We start from the raw sequence: 13519 nt of genomic DNA on the forward strand, positions 1-13519 counted from the left end.
GTGTGTGTGTGTTTATGTGTTTGTCATGACTATATTATGTAAGAGTGCATGTTTATCATGTTAATGGGCTTAGGTGCATTGTGTTCAAATGAGTAATTGCATGAAATGATTCATTTTTGTTTATGTGGGGGGAATCTGTGTGTGTGTGTGTGTGTGTGTGTGTGTGTATATGTGGCCTCGGTTGCCACTAGATAAAGATGTCCAGCGCTGCTCTATCTGGTCACATCAGTATTCAGCAACAGTGGTGGCAGCCTATTCACTTAAAGGGGAGCTGGGCACAATTAGCTGTTAACATTACATGGCAGAATTAAGCCTCGGACGGTATCCCCGAGGGAAATTAAACCACCGGCAAATCATTAAACCACAAGCTAAACATTAACAGCCATTTGCATTTTTATTGCACCTGAAAAGAATGTGCCAGGTCCATTATCTCTGAGAGACAGAGAGGGACTTCTTATTTATTATTGTTATGTTGTCCCATGTGGAAACACAATGGCATTTATATGGGGAAAGAAGAAGCAAACGAGAGGCCTTATTTTCACACTCGCATTTTTTGGAGTGTTATGATTACAAATTCGAACAAGGCGGAAACGACTGGCAGAGGATACAATGACTTGTTTGTTATGCAAATCCCCCCGCTTTCATCCCTCCCAAAAATAAACAAACCCAAACAGATGACAATTTGCGGAGGGGCTCAGCTGAGTAAGGCCGGCAGTTTGGCTGTTGACAGGTTCTTACTGTCTGCAGTGTCATTGCAGTTTGAATAAACAGGCGCACAGCCAGGAAGCGGGAGCCATGAAACACAAGTGAGGTGAAGAGGTTGAAGGAACTGAATTCTGTCTTTCAGTTCCAGTATCTCATTTTCTCCTCTCTCCTCTGCAGGTGAGCGGAATGTGTGGACACACTCCTCAGCGGGCCTCTCGCTCAGTCGGATCCCCTCCTCCCCAGCCTCCCGCTGCCTCTGCAGCCCGCAACACGCAGCCCTCATCCTCAGACTCTGATGAGACTTTGGCTGGCCTCCGCAGGTGAGGAAATCAGGAGCCGTAATCCAGACTGAGACCCTTCCAGCTGATAAGGCAGCACTCGCTCTCCAGACCACTATGGGGGCAATATATGTCTGACAGACAAATATTGTCCCTGACACTGTGGACAGGTTTCTCCACTGTTTCCTTGTGACACTCATTCTTTCTCCACTTGAGTGTTTTTAACACCCCTGATGCAATAACAGGCTTAAATGAACAGTGTAATAATGCCCAGCGGGGCTGCTGGCCTCAGCAGCACAATGGCTAGATTAATGTCAATTAGGAATAGAGACACTGCTTATTCTTGCCTCTTTTACTCTCTCTTTCTCAAGGGGGATATCATCGACCTGCTTTCACTCTTATCAAGCTAAATTCCCTCTCTTATTCTACCTCTGCCTTTTCTTCTTTGTGTTGCTTTCTTTGTTTCTGTCATCGTCTCACTGTCGGACAATTTATATTTCTGCTCTTCTCCCTGCTGATGTGTCATATTCACATTAACTGAAGTTTTTTTCTTTGTCCCTCTCCATGTTGAACATTTCCTTTCTCTGTCTACTCTAGGGAGTTCATATCCAACCTGAAGGGCTTCAGCTCCTTCTACAGTGGTCTTGGGGAGGCCCTGTGCAGCCGTGAGCCCGCTCCAGCAAACCACTCCCTCTGCTGGAATGGGCAGGAGATGACAGACAGGTAAATCAATGTCTCGTTTTCCTGTATTAACAGCTCTAAAACACACTGCACGCCTTGCATGCACCTGCAGACCGATCCACACTCTAGCACACCCTACAGCCTGCAGGATGTTCCATGTCAGGTTTATTGGCTTTCTAAATGATCGGTAATACAAATAGTCTGCTCTGATTCTTGAATTCCCAGTACTCCAGCAGCACATCTAGGAGTGTGTAGGTGAGTTGAAGGGTAAGTTTGCCGAGAGCTGATGAGCTTCACACGAGGGCCCCCCTCTCCCACTGAGTGTGAGTGTAAATCTTGACTTTGGCTCTATGGGATGTTATTAATGTCAGGCGTGCTGTCACCTTCTTCTCGCTTAGTTAATTGCTGTTTCGATCGTTCTCTCCTCCTTCATCCACCATCTCCTTGTGCACCCTGCAGAACCTCATTTGGTTTTCGCAATATTTCACTTCACCCCTGTCCATTGGCTCCACACATCATAACTTCTTCCTTTCTGCCTTGCACCGTCAGCCGGCCCCAATTTCAATTTGGCTTAGATAGTTATAGATATCATTCTTTTTTTTCCTTTTCTGCTTTGTAAATTATGTGTAGAATTTAATCAATGCAGAGGAACACATTTCAGATGAGAAGCCCTGCAGGTTAATGTTTTACCTCTTGTTCCTGTGGAGGGCTGAGAATAAATTCTGAGCTTTCTCAAACTGCTGAACGAGAGTCTGTCACATAGAGAGAAAAGAAACTCAATCTGAGGAGAAGACATCAGGTTGGCATGAGGGCAAAGCTGTCCTGAGGGGATGATTACAAGCTGGACCAAACAGTGCGATAGGAAAGTACAGGGAGGCAGGAAAGGAGACGAAATGATGGAGAGATTACAATATCTTGCGGCAAGCAATTCCCTGTGTCATCTGCGAGGGCATATGCCTGCAAATTCACTCTGGGTACATTTTCACTCTCAGATTTGTTCTGGATCATCTTCCATTATCCTCCCAGATAGGACCTTCTCCAGAGCCAAACGTGGCATTCATCCTCATATTGTCTATGCAGATAAATTTAGATTGGGTAGGGGTGGGAGGGGTAAGCACTGGAGGGGTCGGGTACTGAATGTCTCCGATACTTGAGGAGTGATCTTTGGAGCTAAATGTGGCGCTTTTTATCAGCCGTGTTTACCAACCCACCTGGAGCCAAGATCAGAGGAGCAACACTTTTCACCACATCAAAGAGCGTCACACTGATAACTGTTATAACAGACGTGACGCCGTGTCAACTAAAAACATTAAATTTCCATTCCTCTTTTGGATCTAATGACAGTGTAAACTCGTGTGTGTGTGATAAGTGATAAAAGATAAGATGCTGTGTCAACCGTGAACATTTAATTTAGGGACTGTATTAAAATTTATAGTGGGGAGAGGAAGACAGAAAAGTGGAAGGCATTGTTATTTTCTTTAGACTTCTTTAGAGAATGAAGGGTAATATAACTTTTCTTTCTATTGTCCTAAACTGATATTTTATTTCAGCCTTCTATAGGAAAATAGTTAATAATTATATAATGTTACAAAAAAAATACAACTTTCACATGTACCATGGCTCATAAAGATGCACTTTATGCAAAGGACAGCAGTTCTGTCTCTGATCAGAATCAGAATCAGAATTTATCAGGGATTTATTAATGTGTATTTTTCAGAACAACGCACATTGATAAACATCACTACAAATGTGTCAAAAAGCTACTTTTCAACTGGAGTCTGCTGGCCAAATGTTCAATTAGCCATTAAAACAGATTGTTAGGCCTATATCTAAGACTCATTTTGATGCTAGCAGCTCTTTAAGCTTTAGCTAAATGCTAATTTCCACTTGCTAACACAATGACATTGCTAGCGTGTTGATGTGGAGCAGATGTAACCATGTTAACTATCTCAATTTAGCATGTAATCATTCTACTTTATAAGCACTAAACACAAAGTATTACTGAGGCTGATGGGAAGGTATTTGATCAAAACCCAAAGTGAACGAATGATAATTTTGATCTTATGGTGTAGTTATAGGAAAAGTTAAATGTCGAGTGTGTAGGATTTAGTGGCATCTAATGGTGTAGTTGCAGATTGCAGATTGTCGCTCCACCCTCCCCTTTCAAGCACGTAGGAGATACGATTGCTGCGGAAAAAAACAGAAGAAAAACGTGAATGCCAATTTCTGCCAATAGATCCTCCAAAATGTTACACACTTGACATTTAAGAAATCAAAGAGCTTAGAATTCATCCTGAGGGGAACAGGAATGTCTAGTAAATTTCATGACAATTTATCCAATATTTATTGAGACATTTCACTAAAAAACACAAATGTGAGCCTCATGGTGACGCTAGAGGAAATATCAGGGCATCACGATCAAGTCGATAGAATACATCATGGATATCTGCTCTTCCATGGCAATCCATCCGATTGTTGGGGATATTTCAGACTGGACCAAAGTATTGGACAGATGGATCAAAATCGCCCTGCCTAGAGCCACGCCTGCTAACATGGCTATAAACAAACATTTTCACATGTTGTGGGGAAGGTGTTTTATTTGTCAAGTCAAGATAAAGGTTCAAAGAAATACAATAAAACACAATACAGTCCCTCACAGCTCTTTTTATGATATCATCTAAATCTGATTCTGTTTTTGCTCAACATGACATTCAGCCAGAAGAAGTAGTGTATGAACAGTAACACAACCATGGGAGTGGAAGTGTGATCAGGTGGTGTGAAAAGCGCCAGACTCCATTAAGAATTCCTTCAACACCTGGACTCCCGCGTCCCTTCTCCTTTTGTTGTTTATTCGGATGTGAGAGGCAATTTATTCAGACTGGACCTAATGGTGTGGTAAATTGGTGTTAGATTAGATTAGGTTATCACTGGAGTTAACTGATCTGATCAGCTCAGCTAGCAGCAAACAATAACACAGAAACGATCAGATAACAAGCTGAGAGCTGACAACTGAGACTTATCAGTGGTGAAAAAACAGTTTAACAGGGAAACGCGCTAAATTATAATATGTGTCTATAAAAATTATCTGACTGGCATCTATCATGTGAAACACTAACCTGCCTCAGCTCCTTATCTTCACTCAAAATCTCCCTCCCCTAATCCTCCTTCCTCGACCCATATTTCCTCCTTTCCTCTCCTTAATGGATCACACATCTCTCTCCATTATTAATGTGATAATTAGCAGCTGAGAGGGGGTGAGATCATGGCTAATAAGAAGAATAAATAACTGGGGAAATGTAATTTGAGTTTAATGAAAAGTCTGACTTCAGGGAGAGCAGAAGACTGATGAGTGGAGATGACAGGTGAAAGGTGTGTGTATGTGTGTGTGTGTGTGTGTGTGTGTGCTCAGGGAGTTTCATAGAGATGAGAACAGAGTATGACCTCATGCTTCACACACACACGATGCCTCTCACACACATATTTTTTTTCCAAGGCCCTTTTCTCTTTTTACTAACCTTTTCTCTGGAAATCAGTTCTCCCCACTCCGGCCCATTTGTCCTTCATCTTTCCAACATTTGCAGCAATAAAGCAGATGACATTTACGCCGAGAAATGACCTCTGCCCTCACCACCACTCATATCAGCCTGGGGGAAAGATATGTTGTCACTCCTGACTCTAGTTCATCTAAACACGCCTGTCTCATGCGTGCAGGAGTGAGTTAGATTCCTCCGCACAGCTGTGATGTTGTGTCGGGAAGGGGTTAATTCCTGCCACTGCCAAGAGTCAAGAGACACCTGCGGGAAAGTTTGAGACTCACCAACTCCTCCTCTTGATAACATACACAGGTGTCAACAGAGCCGTGTTTCCTCGGTTACACAGAGAGACATGTAAGCACCTGCCTGTAGGCTAGTTGTGCCTAAATATACCCTCACCACTGGAGCAGGACATTTCTGCTAATGTCCTCTCATTAACACCAGATATGATTAAAAGCCACTAATTGGCCATTTTAATGTGCATGAAATTAATTACCCAGACTTTGTATAATGGTTAAACTCCTTTGAGGATGGTTTCACCTCACGGTGTCTACGAGTTAAATTTTAATAAAGCCCAGTGCTTAAGCATTTTGAACATAAATAGTTTCTTTCTGCAGTCTCCACAGCTTTTATTAAAAGTATAAAAAATATCTTTAAACATTAAAAATGTGATTCGGTGTTTAACTTTATAGACATAATGTCTTCAGTGAGGGAAAAGTTAGTTCTTTGGTTAGGGTTGAGTTACAAATGAACTTTCCAGCTTTGCAGATTGGCCCCTAAGCTAAAAAACAGAGGAGCTGTCATTCATCTTATCAACACTAGATGGTGATAAACACCTTGTTTGGGGTGATTGAGAAGTGATCAGTTCATTATGACCTCCACTTGTGAAACTTACTTTTCTAAATTATGGTTTCTAAATTCAGTAAAAGTCCCAATTAGAAACAATCAGAAGAACTGAATCAATGTTTTCTTCCTGTCTTATCAGGTTTCCTGGACCTGGCCTGAAGCGATCGCACCCGGGCTCAGAGTCCCGAAGCAACAAGCCCCCTGAGCCGATCATCAGCCAGATCATAGACAAACTGAAACACATCAACCAGGTGAGCTGCGTGCATGCTGCCCATGTTTTGTGTATGTACCACTTTGTGCATTTTGTTCCTCTGACAGCTTAACTATGTCTGTTACAGTAAGTTAAAAAACTTACAAAAAGAAGTTTCTCTGTGGACATGCGCTGCCCTTTTCTGTGGAGGTGCAAGGATTTTTAGTGCCATTAGTTCTGCCTCTTAGTTCAGAATTGGACATTGATTTCCAGGCTTCTGCAGGTCTCACTCTGCAGCTCCTGTGGGGGTCAGCACAGGACAAGTGAAGCGCTGTAACTGACCTTTCTTACCCACATTTGAGAGAAACTCCTCCACCTACAGGCTGTGTTCAAGGTGATGTCAAAACCTTGCTATTTTAAAACACAATAAAATACCCTTGAAAGGAAACTTCTGAACAGACACTTTATTTTGTGTCTCATCTGCACTGCTCAAAAGAAAAAAGAAAACTCTTTTTAGAAACAAAGTTACCAAAGTGGCGACCAGACGAGGACTAATTTTCTAGGGGCGATGGGGGTTGTTGTGACGAACAGGAATTACGTCCTCAATCCACAGTAAGCCCCAGCTGTCGCCAAGGCCGAAGCCCCCTTTTTTCGCTGCTGTCGTCACCATGGAAACCACTTTTTGGAGTGGGCTGACTGAGTGCAGAGATGCTTCCATGTAGGCTCAAAGTCAGCCTCTGTAGGTAGATGTATCAGCCCACAGATCTGTCTGTATTTCCTGGTTCTTGGTGGTTGCACTTGTAGCTGTCAACATGTCGGGTTGCTGCCGACCCCACACCCACACAGACACACCATCTTCCAGCTGAAAAGTGTGCTTGCATGTGTGCGTTTTTGTCTGCTATGTGTGTGTTGGAGTGCTACAGGCCTGTCATGGTGGATTACAATCCTTCTCTCCTGTTTAAACAACCTGGGAGATCCAAGGAGCAACTGTGGACCTTCCGTCCACTCCCCCTCTGACAACCAGAGACCCTCAAGAAAAATACACAGGGTTGTGGTTGGAGACGCTGTAATTCTTTCAATTACTTTTGCTGTATTACCTCATACACGCTTAGTCCCGCTGTAAGCGAGAGGAGCAACGCTTGAACAGAAATGATAGGTGTGTCCTTACCCCTTACCCTCTTCAAAATCCCCTGTATGATTGATCCAAGATCTCAGTCTAAATGTTTTATGGAGGTTTAAAAGATAATTCCAGTTTATAAAAACGTGGGTTTTGTTTTTATAGTTTTGGCAATCTTTTCTCCTCTTTATAAGAAAAAAACATGTATTTTCCTAAGAAATTGCTGACATCAGGGAACACAGAAACTTGGCTAAAATAAAGTCTGATAGTAATAAGGGGATCAGTTTTTACTTCTAATAATATTTTTACTGCATACCTTTATTTTCTCTTCCAAATAAATGTGGCTAACCTGGAAGTTTGCTTAATATCTGTCTGATCATCTGAGACGTGTGCTCCTTCTGACTTCTTTTTAGCGACTTTGCAGCATTCCCAGATCTCAGACTTGTTGAGTATGATGTTATAATACCGATGGCCAAAACTACAAAAATAAAACCCAAGTTGTAATAAACCGGAATCATCCTTTAATCTTAAAAACACAGGATGTGTACACACTCGCACTCTAATGTAATAAGCCTTTCAAAACTTCCTGCCCTGACAGGGACAAACATTTGTACCCATATGATTACAAGCAGAGCTGCTGCAGTGCAGACTGTTTACCATGTGGATCAGGTTCCTGATAGGCTTTTGATGAGATTTTGCAAGTAAATGCAGTTTGGTGAAATGACTGAGCTCATTGTGTTACAGACATTCAGACAATCCCTTAGAAACATGGACACAGTGAAACTGCGTGTGTGATCAGATGCTCTCAGTAACCTAATACTCAATTTTCATTTGCCCCCGTGTTGTACTGATGACGTGGTTTACATGTAGACATTTATGGGGATTTGATTCTGTTTACATAAACACCTGACATTTATGCAGATTAACTATTCACATGGGAGCTTTTAATCCCATATCTGATGACCATACAGCAGAGTTAAGCACATTTCTGCCTGAACTCCAACTTCCCTTTAGATCTCAACATCAATGGGCTGGATTAACATCTGACAAAGCGACTGACTGTGCTTGATTGCATATTTCATGTGCAGTAAAACTGTTTATGACTCAAAGCCATTTGTGAAGAAATCAGATTGCACAAATATTTTTATTACAAATCATCACTATACTGGGGTCCACAGTATAATAGAAACTCCTCAGAATATGATGCAATATAATACAATAGTCCTGCAATAAATACTCCCTTTGTGAAGTTTACAATATCAGTTATTTTGTGTCTGAGAGAGCTCACTCAACTTCATGGTAACTTTTGAGGTTTCAGTTTGTTGTGTTTATGTATCATTTTTCATTATATTGTAAGCTGTTCCTGTTATTTTGTCTAATCATTTGTATATCCATTCTAGATATCTGCAAACATGATAGAAACAAATGTATTGTTCACAGCTGAAGAAAGAACAAGACAAAGAGTCTACAGCCTTGCCAGCGGCTCTGTGAGAGGCTATTTTTATGCAAGGCAGAGCTTTGAGCTAAACGCTAAAGTCAGCATGCTAACATGCTCACAGTGATAACATGCTGATGTTTAGCAGTTTTAATGTCTGCCTTATTCGCCATCTTAATTTAGCATGCTAACATTAGCTAATTAGCACTAAACAAAGAGTACAGCTGAGGCTGCTGTTGATGCTACATCAAAGGTTAATGGATGACCAAAGTTATTACAATTCATCCTGAGGGATGAATTCAATAATTATTATATGTTATATACTATTATACAGTGATGTTTCACAAAGAAACTAAAAAGTCAACCTAATGTTGGCGTGAGAGGAAAAGTCAGAGGATCACCAAATTTAGTTGGAATCAACCTCTGGGGATCACGAATAATTGAATATTTTATGGAAATCCAACCAATATTTGTCGAGACATTCACCTCATAAAGGTGGTAGATGAAAATTATATACAAAATTTTGTGTCAATCCATCTAGCAAATGAAGTTCGACCTGCTGTCAGACAGTCAGCAACTCATCAGTATTCATCTTCAGGGCACCAATAATTACTTTAAAACATTCATCCAACAGTTGTTGTTGAGGTGATGGGCCGGCTGACTGACATCCGTAAAGCCATGATGCTAGCGTGGATAAAAAACATATCTGCCAATAGAGTCGACTGATGTCATGCAGAACTTTTAACTTGCTTTATAATCCTGCTAAATGTTTATTGACTACACACTGTATTTCATGGTCCTCGCTGCTCCGAGCCGGCATGTTGTAAACAACCTCTGAAGGCACTGGAGAAAGTGATGTTGTTTAGTTAAAAGCAGTTTTACAAGGTCTCCGCCTCCCCGCCAGTTGAAAGACCACCAGCTCTGGATGTTGCAGGGCTAAAAGCAAATGGACTAATTAACCATCTGATATGAGAGAGCAGGCCACAGCTCACAGATAATTACTTTCATCTGCCCTGTTTATACGCGGAGTGTATGAGAACAGGCCAACAATGAGATAGTATGCGTAATGTTCCTGGAAGTCAACCAGGAGAGTGCCATGCTGATTAAAAACTGCAGTATTTCAGTCTTGTGATGTCGTCTGAGTGTTTGAGCATCGTGTAATATGTTCAGAGCTGCAGAATGTGTACATTATTGTCTTTATATGCATTCAGCTCCACATTCAGGACACGGGTCACTCGCATACGGGTCTTTACAAGTCCTACGAGGCTCTTTTATCCTGCACACGTTTTCCATTTGAATGAACATTATTCTCCTTTTGGCTCAAACATCGAACACAATCAATGGTTCTTCCAGCTCATACTGACCCACTTTCTAACCACGAATCAGTCCCAGCCCACAGTGCGAGTCTATGTCATAAAATATAGGGGCTACACTCTCCAACAGTGGGGGGGACATGGGACCCCTCCAAAAAATCCACTTCCTTCCAACTTTAATCCCCCTGATGTTTCATTCCTCCACTCCTAAGTGCTCCGTGACGATGGCCCTGTGAAATGCAGCTATGCAACGGAAATGTGTCATTTCTCACGTTGTCAGTGTTGATCAGAGTATCAGCAGATACAGAGACAGTCTGGCAGGGAGACCCTTGCCTTTGTGCCTCTGTGAAGCTAAACTAAACACCAAAAGAAAAAAAATCTCAGAACCGGTCGCCTTAGCTTATAAAACAACGTTTTCTCACGCCTAAAGCAGCTGATGTCATGACTGAGCTGTAGCCAAGTTTAAAGTGAACTGTGCACTATAAATGGATGAAGAGAAATGGCTTTCTCCTTCGGTTATTGCTTCTTGACTTGGAATCTTTAAACAGTGCGGGACTGTGAGGAGCCATGGACATTTTTTGTGCGTGCTTACACTGTGTAACAAATTCCTGTGTGAGATCCCCTCCATGTGTTGTTCCCTGTATACGCAGTATGTCAAAGCAGATAAAGACGAGTGTCAACATGCTTTCCTCAGCGGTGACATCAAGTTGACAATATTCTCCGAGAAGTCTTGCTGTTTTCTTAATGAGAACCTTGCTTTAGCTGTAACACTGCATTAATACTTTTATTGTGTAAAAACTGGCCTGGGTGAGTTCCCTTGTGGAGAGACATATCTGGAGTCAGCGCTCCTTAAATTAGAACATATTTTAGTGATGTGTTCTTGTTCTGAGGAGATGAGTTTGTTTTTCAGAACATCTGTTTAACTTCCCAGAGTATCAGGTTTCTCCTCTGAACAACTAATCTCACAGGAGATGGTTGAGCTAGTGGCAAAATAGAGCAATTATGTGATTGGTCTTTGATTACAGAGTGTTTCCCACTCATTTGTCAGATGAGTTTGCCATTTGGAGGGTCAGGCCTCCTGGGATTATTCTGACAACCTCTTCTTGGCTATATGACACTCTTTGGAGACGATACATTTGTAATACCACGGATATGAAAGACATCTTTGTTGAAGATTTTCATGAATCCCTTTTTGGCAAAACACAATTATTTCATCTTGCACTGTTAAAATTGCTCTGTCATTTTAAGAATAACAAACATTTTCACATTGCGTGCCAAAGCGCCTTGTTCAAATGGTTTAGCTTTTACTTCCATCATTCTCTATCTCTCCCTGTTTGTTGCCTTTCTTTCCATCTCTCCAGCTGTGCTGAGTTGTGTGTGACAGACTCCAGCTCTGTCGCCCTGCCCACCTCCAGCCCCCTTCATTCTCCCCCTCTCCTAAACCCCCAGATCCCCCTCCTCTCCTCCCAGCTTCCCAGTCTAATTGAAGCCAGAACCTGGGAAAATCCTGCAGGTAGGACAGGAATCCAGGGTGGAAAATAAACCAGATCCCGAGCACCACAAATTCCATCACGCAGTCTCACTTCCTCCGAGCCACCAGAGCCTGGGCAGCGTGTGCTCGACACCTTGTGCATGCTTGTACAGAATACACCTTTTAATATATAACTCACACACACACTTAAACTAGGACAGTTTTTACTGTGCACGCTTGTAGCAGTTAATCTTGCACACGCGTAGTTTGGAATAGAACTACAGCAGATACATTTCCAGCTCATATACAACAGTGACATGTAAGCATACATGTGGCTATAAAATAAAGACACACTTCAAATACTCTTTGAAAAGTGTGAATAAATAGATGCTGATGTGTATTATGATTACAGTAGAGATAAAATGGAAGCTGTTTCATGACAAGGCCAGCATGCAGTGGCCTTTTCCTACAGGGTGTGCTTACAATCAGACTAATAGACACCATGGGTGTCAGACTAGGCCTGCTGTTTTGTAAACTTACACTTGCTAACCTGGCCATTATGCTCGCTCCAGTCAAAGAGGCTGACTTCTGTTTGATGTTATTTACTGAGGGTTTTTGAAGCGTTATTTAATATACCCCCTCAGGGCTTTTGTCCTCTCGCCTTCCTAGTTTTTATGTGTGTGAAGTACGACTGCTCTGGAAGCGGAGGAGGAAGGAGGGCTGTTATGCCGCTATATTTGTGAGTCGGGATAAGCCATGAGGGTTCTTTAAATGAAGTGTGACACCTGGTGTAAACCTCTGTGGAGCTGGAGGGCATTTGTGGAGGTAGAGTTGGTATCCCTGTTAGGGCACCACACACGCATGTTATCCTTTAGCTTTCCGGAGACTCCTGACTTCATGGTAAGTTTAGGATTTGAGGAGTTATGGGGAGTTATGGTTCCTTAACTAAGGAATCCAACTATCGCACAACCCTCCCCACCCCCACACTCACACACTCCCACCCCGGCTTTCTCCCCTGCTGGCTGGGAGGTCAGACAGAGCATGTGAGGGCCCTTTTCCTCCCAATTAGTCTGCCTGCTAATGAGGCCCAACCATCCCTTCTACCACTGCCACCCATTCCTCCTTACCTCCATACCTCCACCTCTTTCTCCCTCCCTGTCCCCTCCTTCTATACCTCCCCCCCATCAGCCCTGAGGCCCAAGCCAGGGTCGCCTCCCTCTAACCCACTGAGCCTCTTTGCTCCCACACCACTACCACCCACTGGGAAGCGGAGAAAGTCGACCAGGCGCGGGCGGCGTTGAAAGTGAAAGATCTGCCGGGAGAAGAGCCAGGCAGGCGCGCGTAACAGAAGCCGCACAGCGCGTTGTTCTGAGCTGAGGTGGCTGTGGGCGTGTTAAGATGCCGTGCGGCGGTAAGTATTTCTTTGAGGCTGTCAGGAGCAGAACGTGAACAGCTGCAGTCCCTTGCTTGCAGTCTCTGATCCTGATGCCACAAGTGCCCGCTGTTGTCACTGGCGCACAGTTACGTGTCTGGGTGTGTCAGAGCAGGACCACGCTGCCCCCCAAAAGATGGTCAGGGGTCACACGTCTTCCTGTTGCTGTCCTGGCTAGGATCAGGAGGGGGTACTCCCTGGATGCGAGGGTCAGGGACCTCCTCTTTTGCCTCCTCTCCTTTTGTCTTGAGGGGGCGGGCAGTGTTGGGAGCACAGCGATGATGTGAGTCCTCTTGGACGCTGTCAAAGTGTTAAGGCGCGCCACTAACTTTTATGCATGTCCCGTTCCTGCCGGTTGAATGCCTTTCATCTTGCGGGGAAAGCGCATACCTGGTTCAGATAGGTGTGGTAAGTTATTTTTCACGAGTTCTTCCCTTTTTTCTAGGCTGGAGTAATCTCCGTTGGCCCTATGTTCAGTCGCTGGGTTTGTCGTTTGGCTAGGAAGCACCCAAAGCGGG

General features: G+C 43.2%; 1 protein-coding gene across 1 annotated transcript in view; it reads left to right on the plus strand.

Moving 5' to 3' along the window:
- Positions 1-13519, plus strand: part of gpc3 (glypican 3) — a 90058-nt gene that overhangs the window by 66700 nt on the left and 9839 nt on the right. Inside the window, 3 exon segments of the mRNA XM_035669500.1 lie at positions 883-1025; positions 1581-1706; positions 6183-6294. Of these exon segments, the coding sequence (XP_035525393.1) occupies positions 883-1025; positions 1581-1706; positions 6183-6294 (381 nt within the window).

This window comes from Morone saxatilis, unplaced genomic scaffold (genome assembly GCF_004916995.1).
Source record: "Morone saxatilis isolate NCDOM2014 unplaced genomic scaffold, NCSU_SB_2.0 Contig22, whole genome shotgun sequence".
Lineage (NCBI taxonomy): Eukaryota > Metazoa > Chordata > Actinopteri > Moronidae > Morone > Morone saxatilis.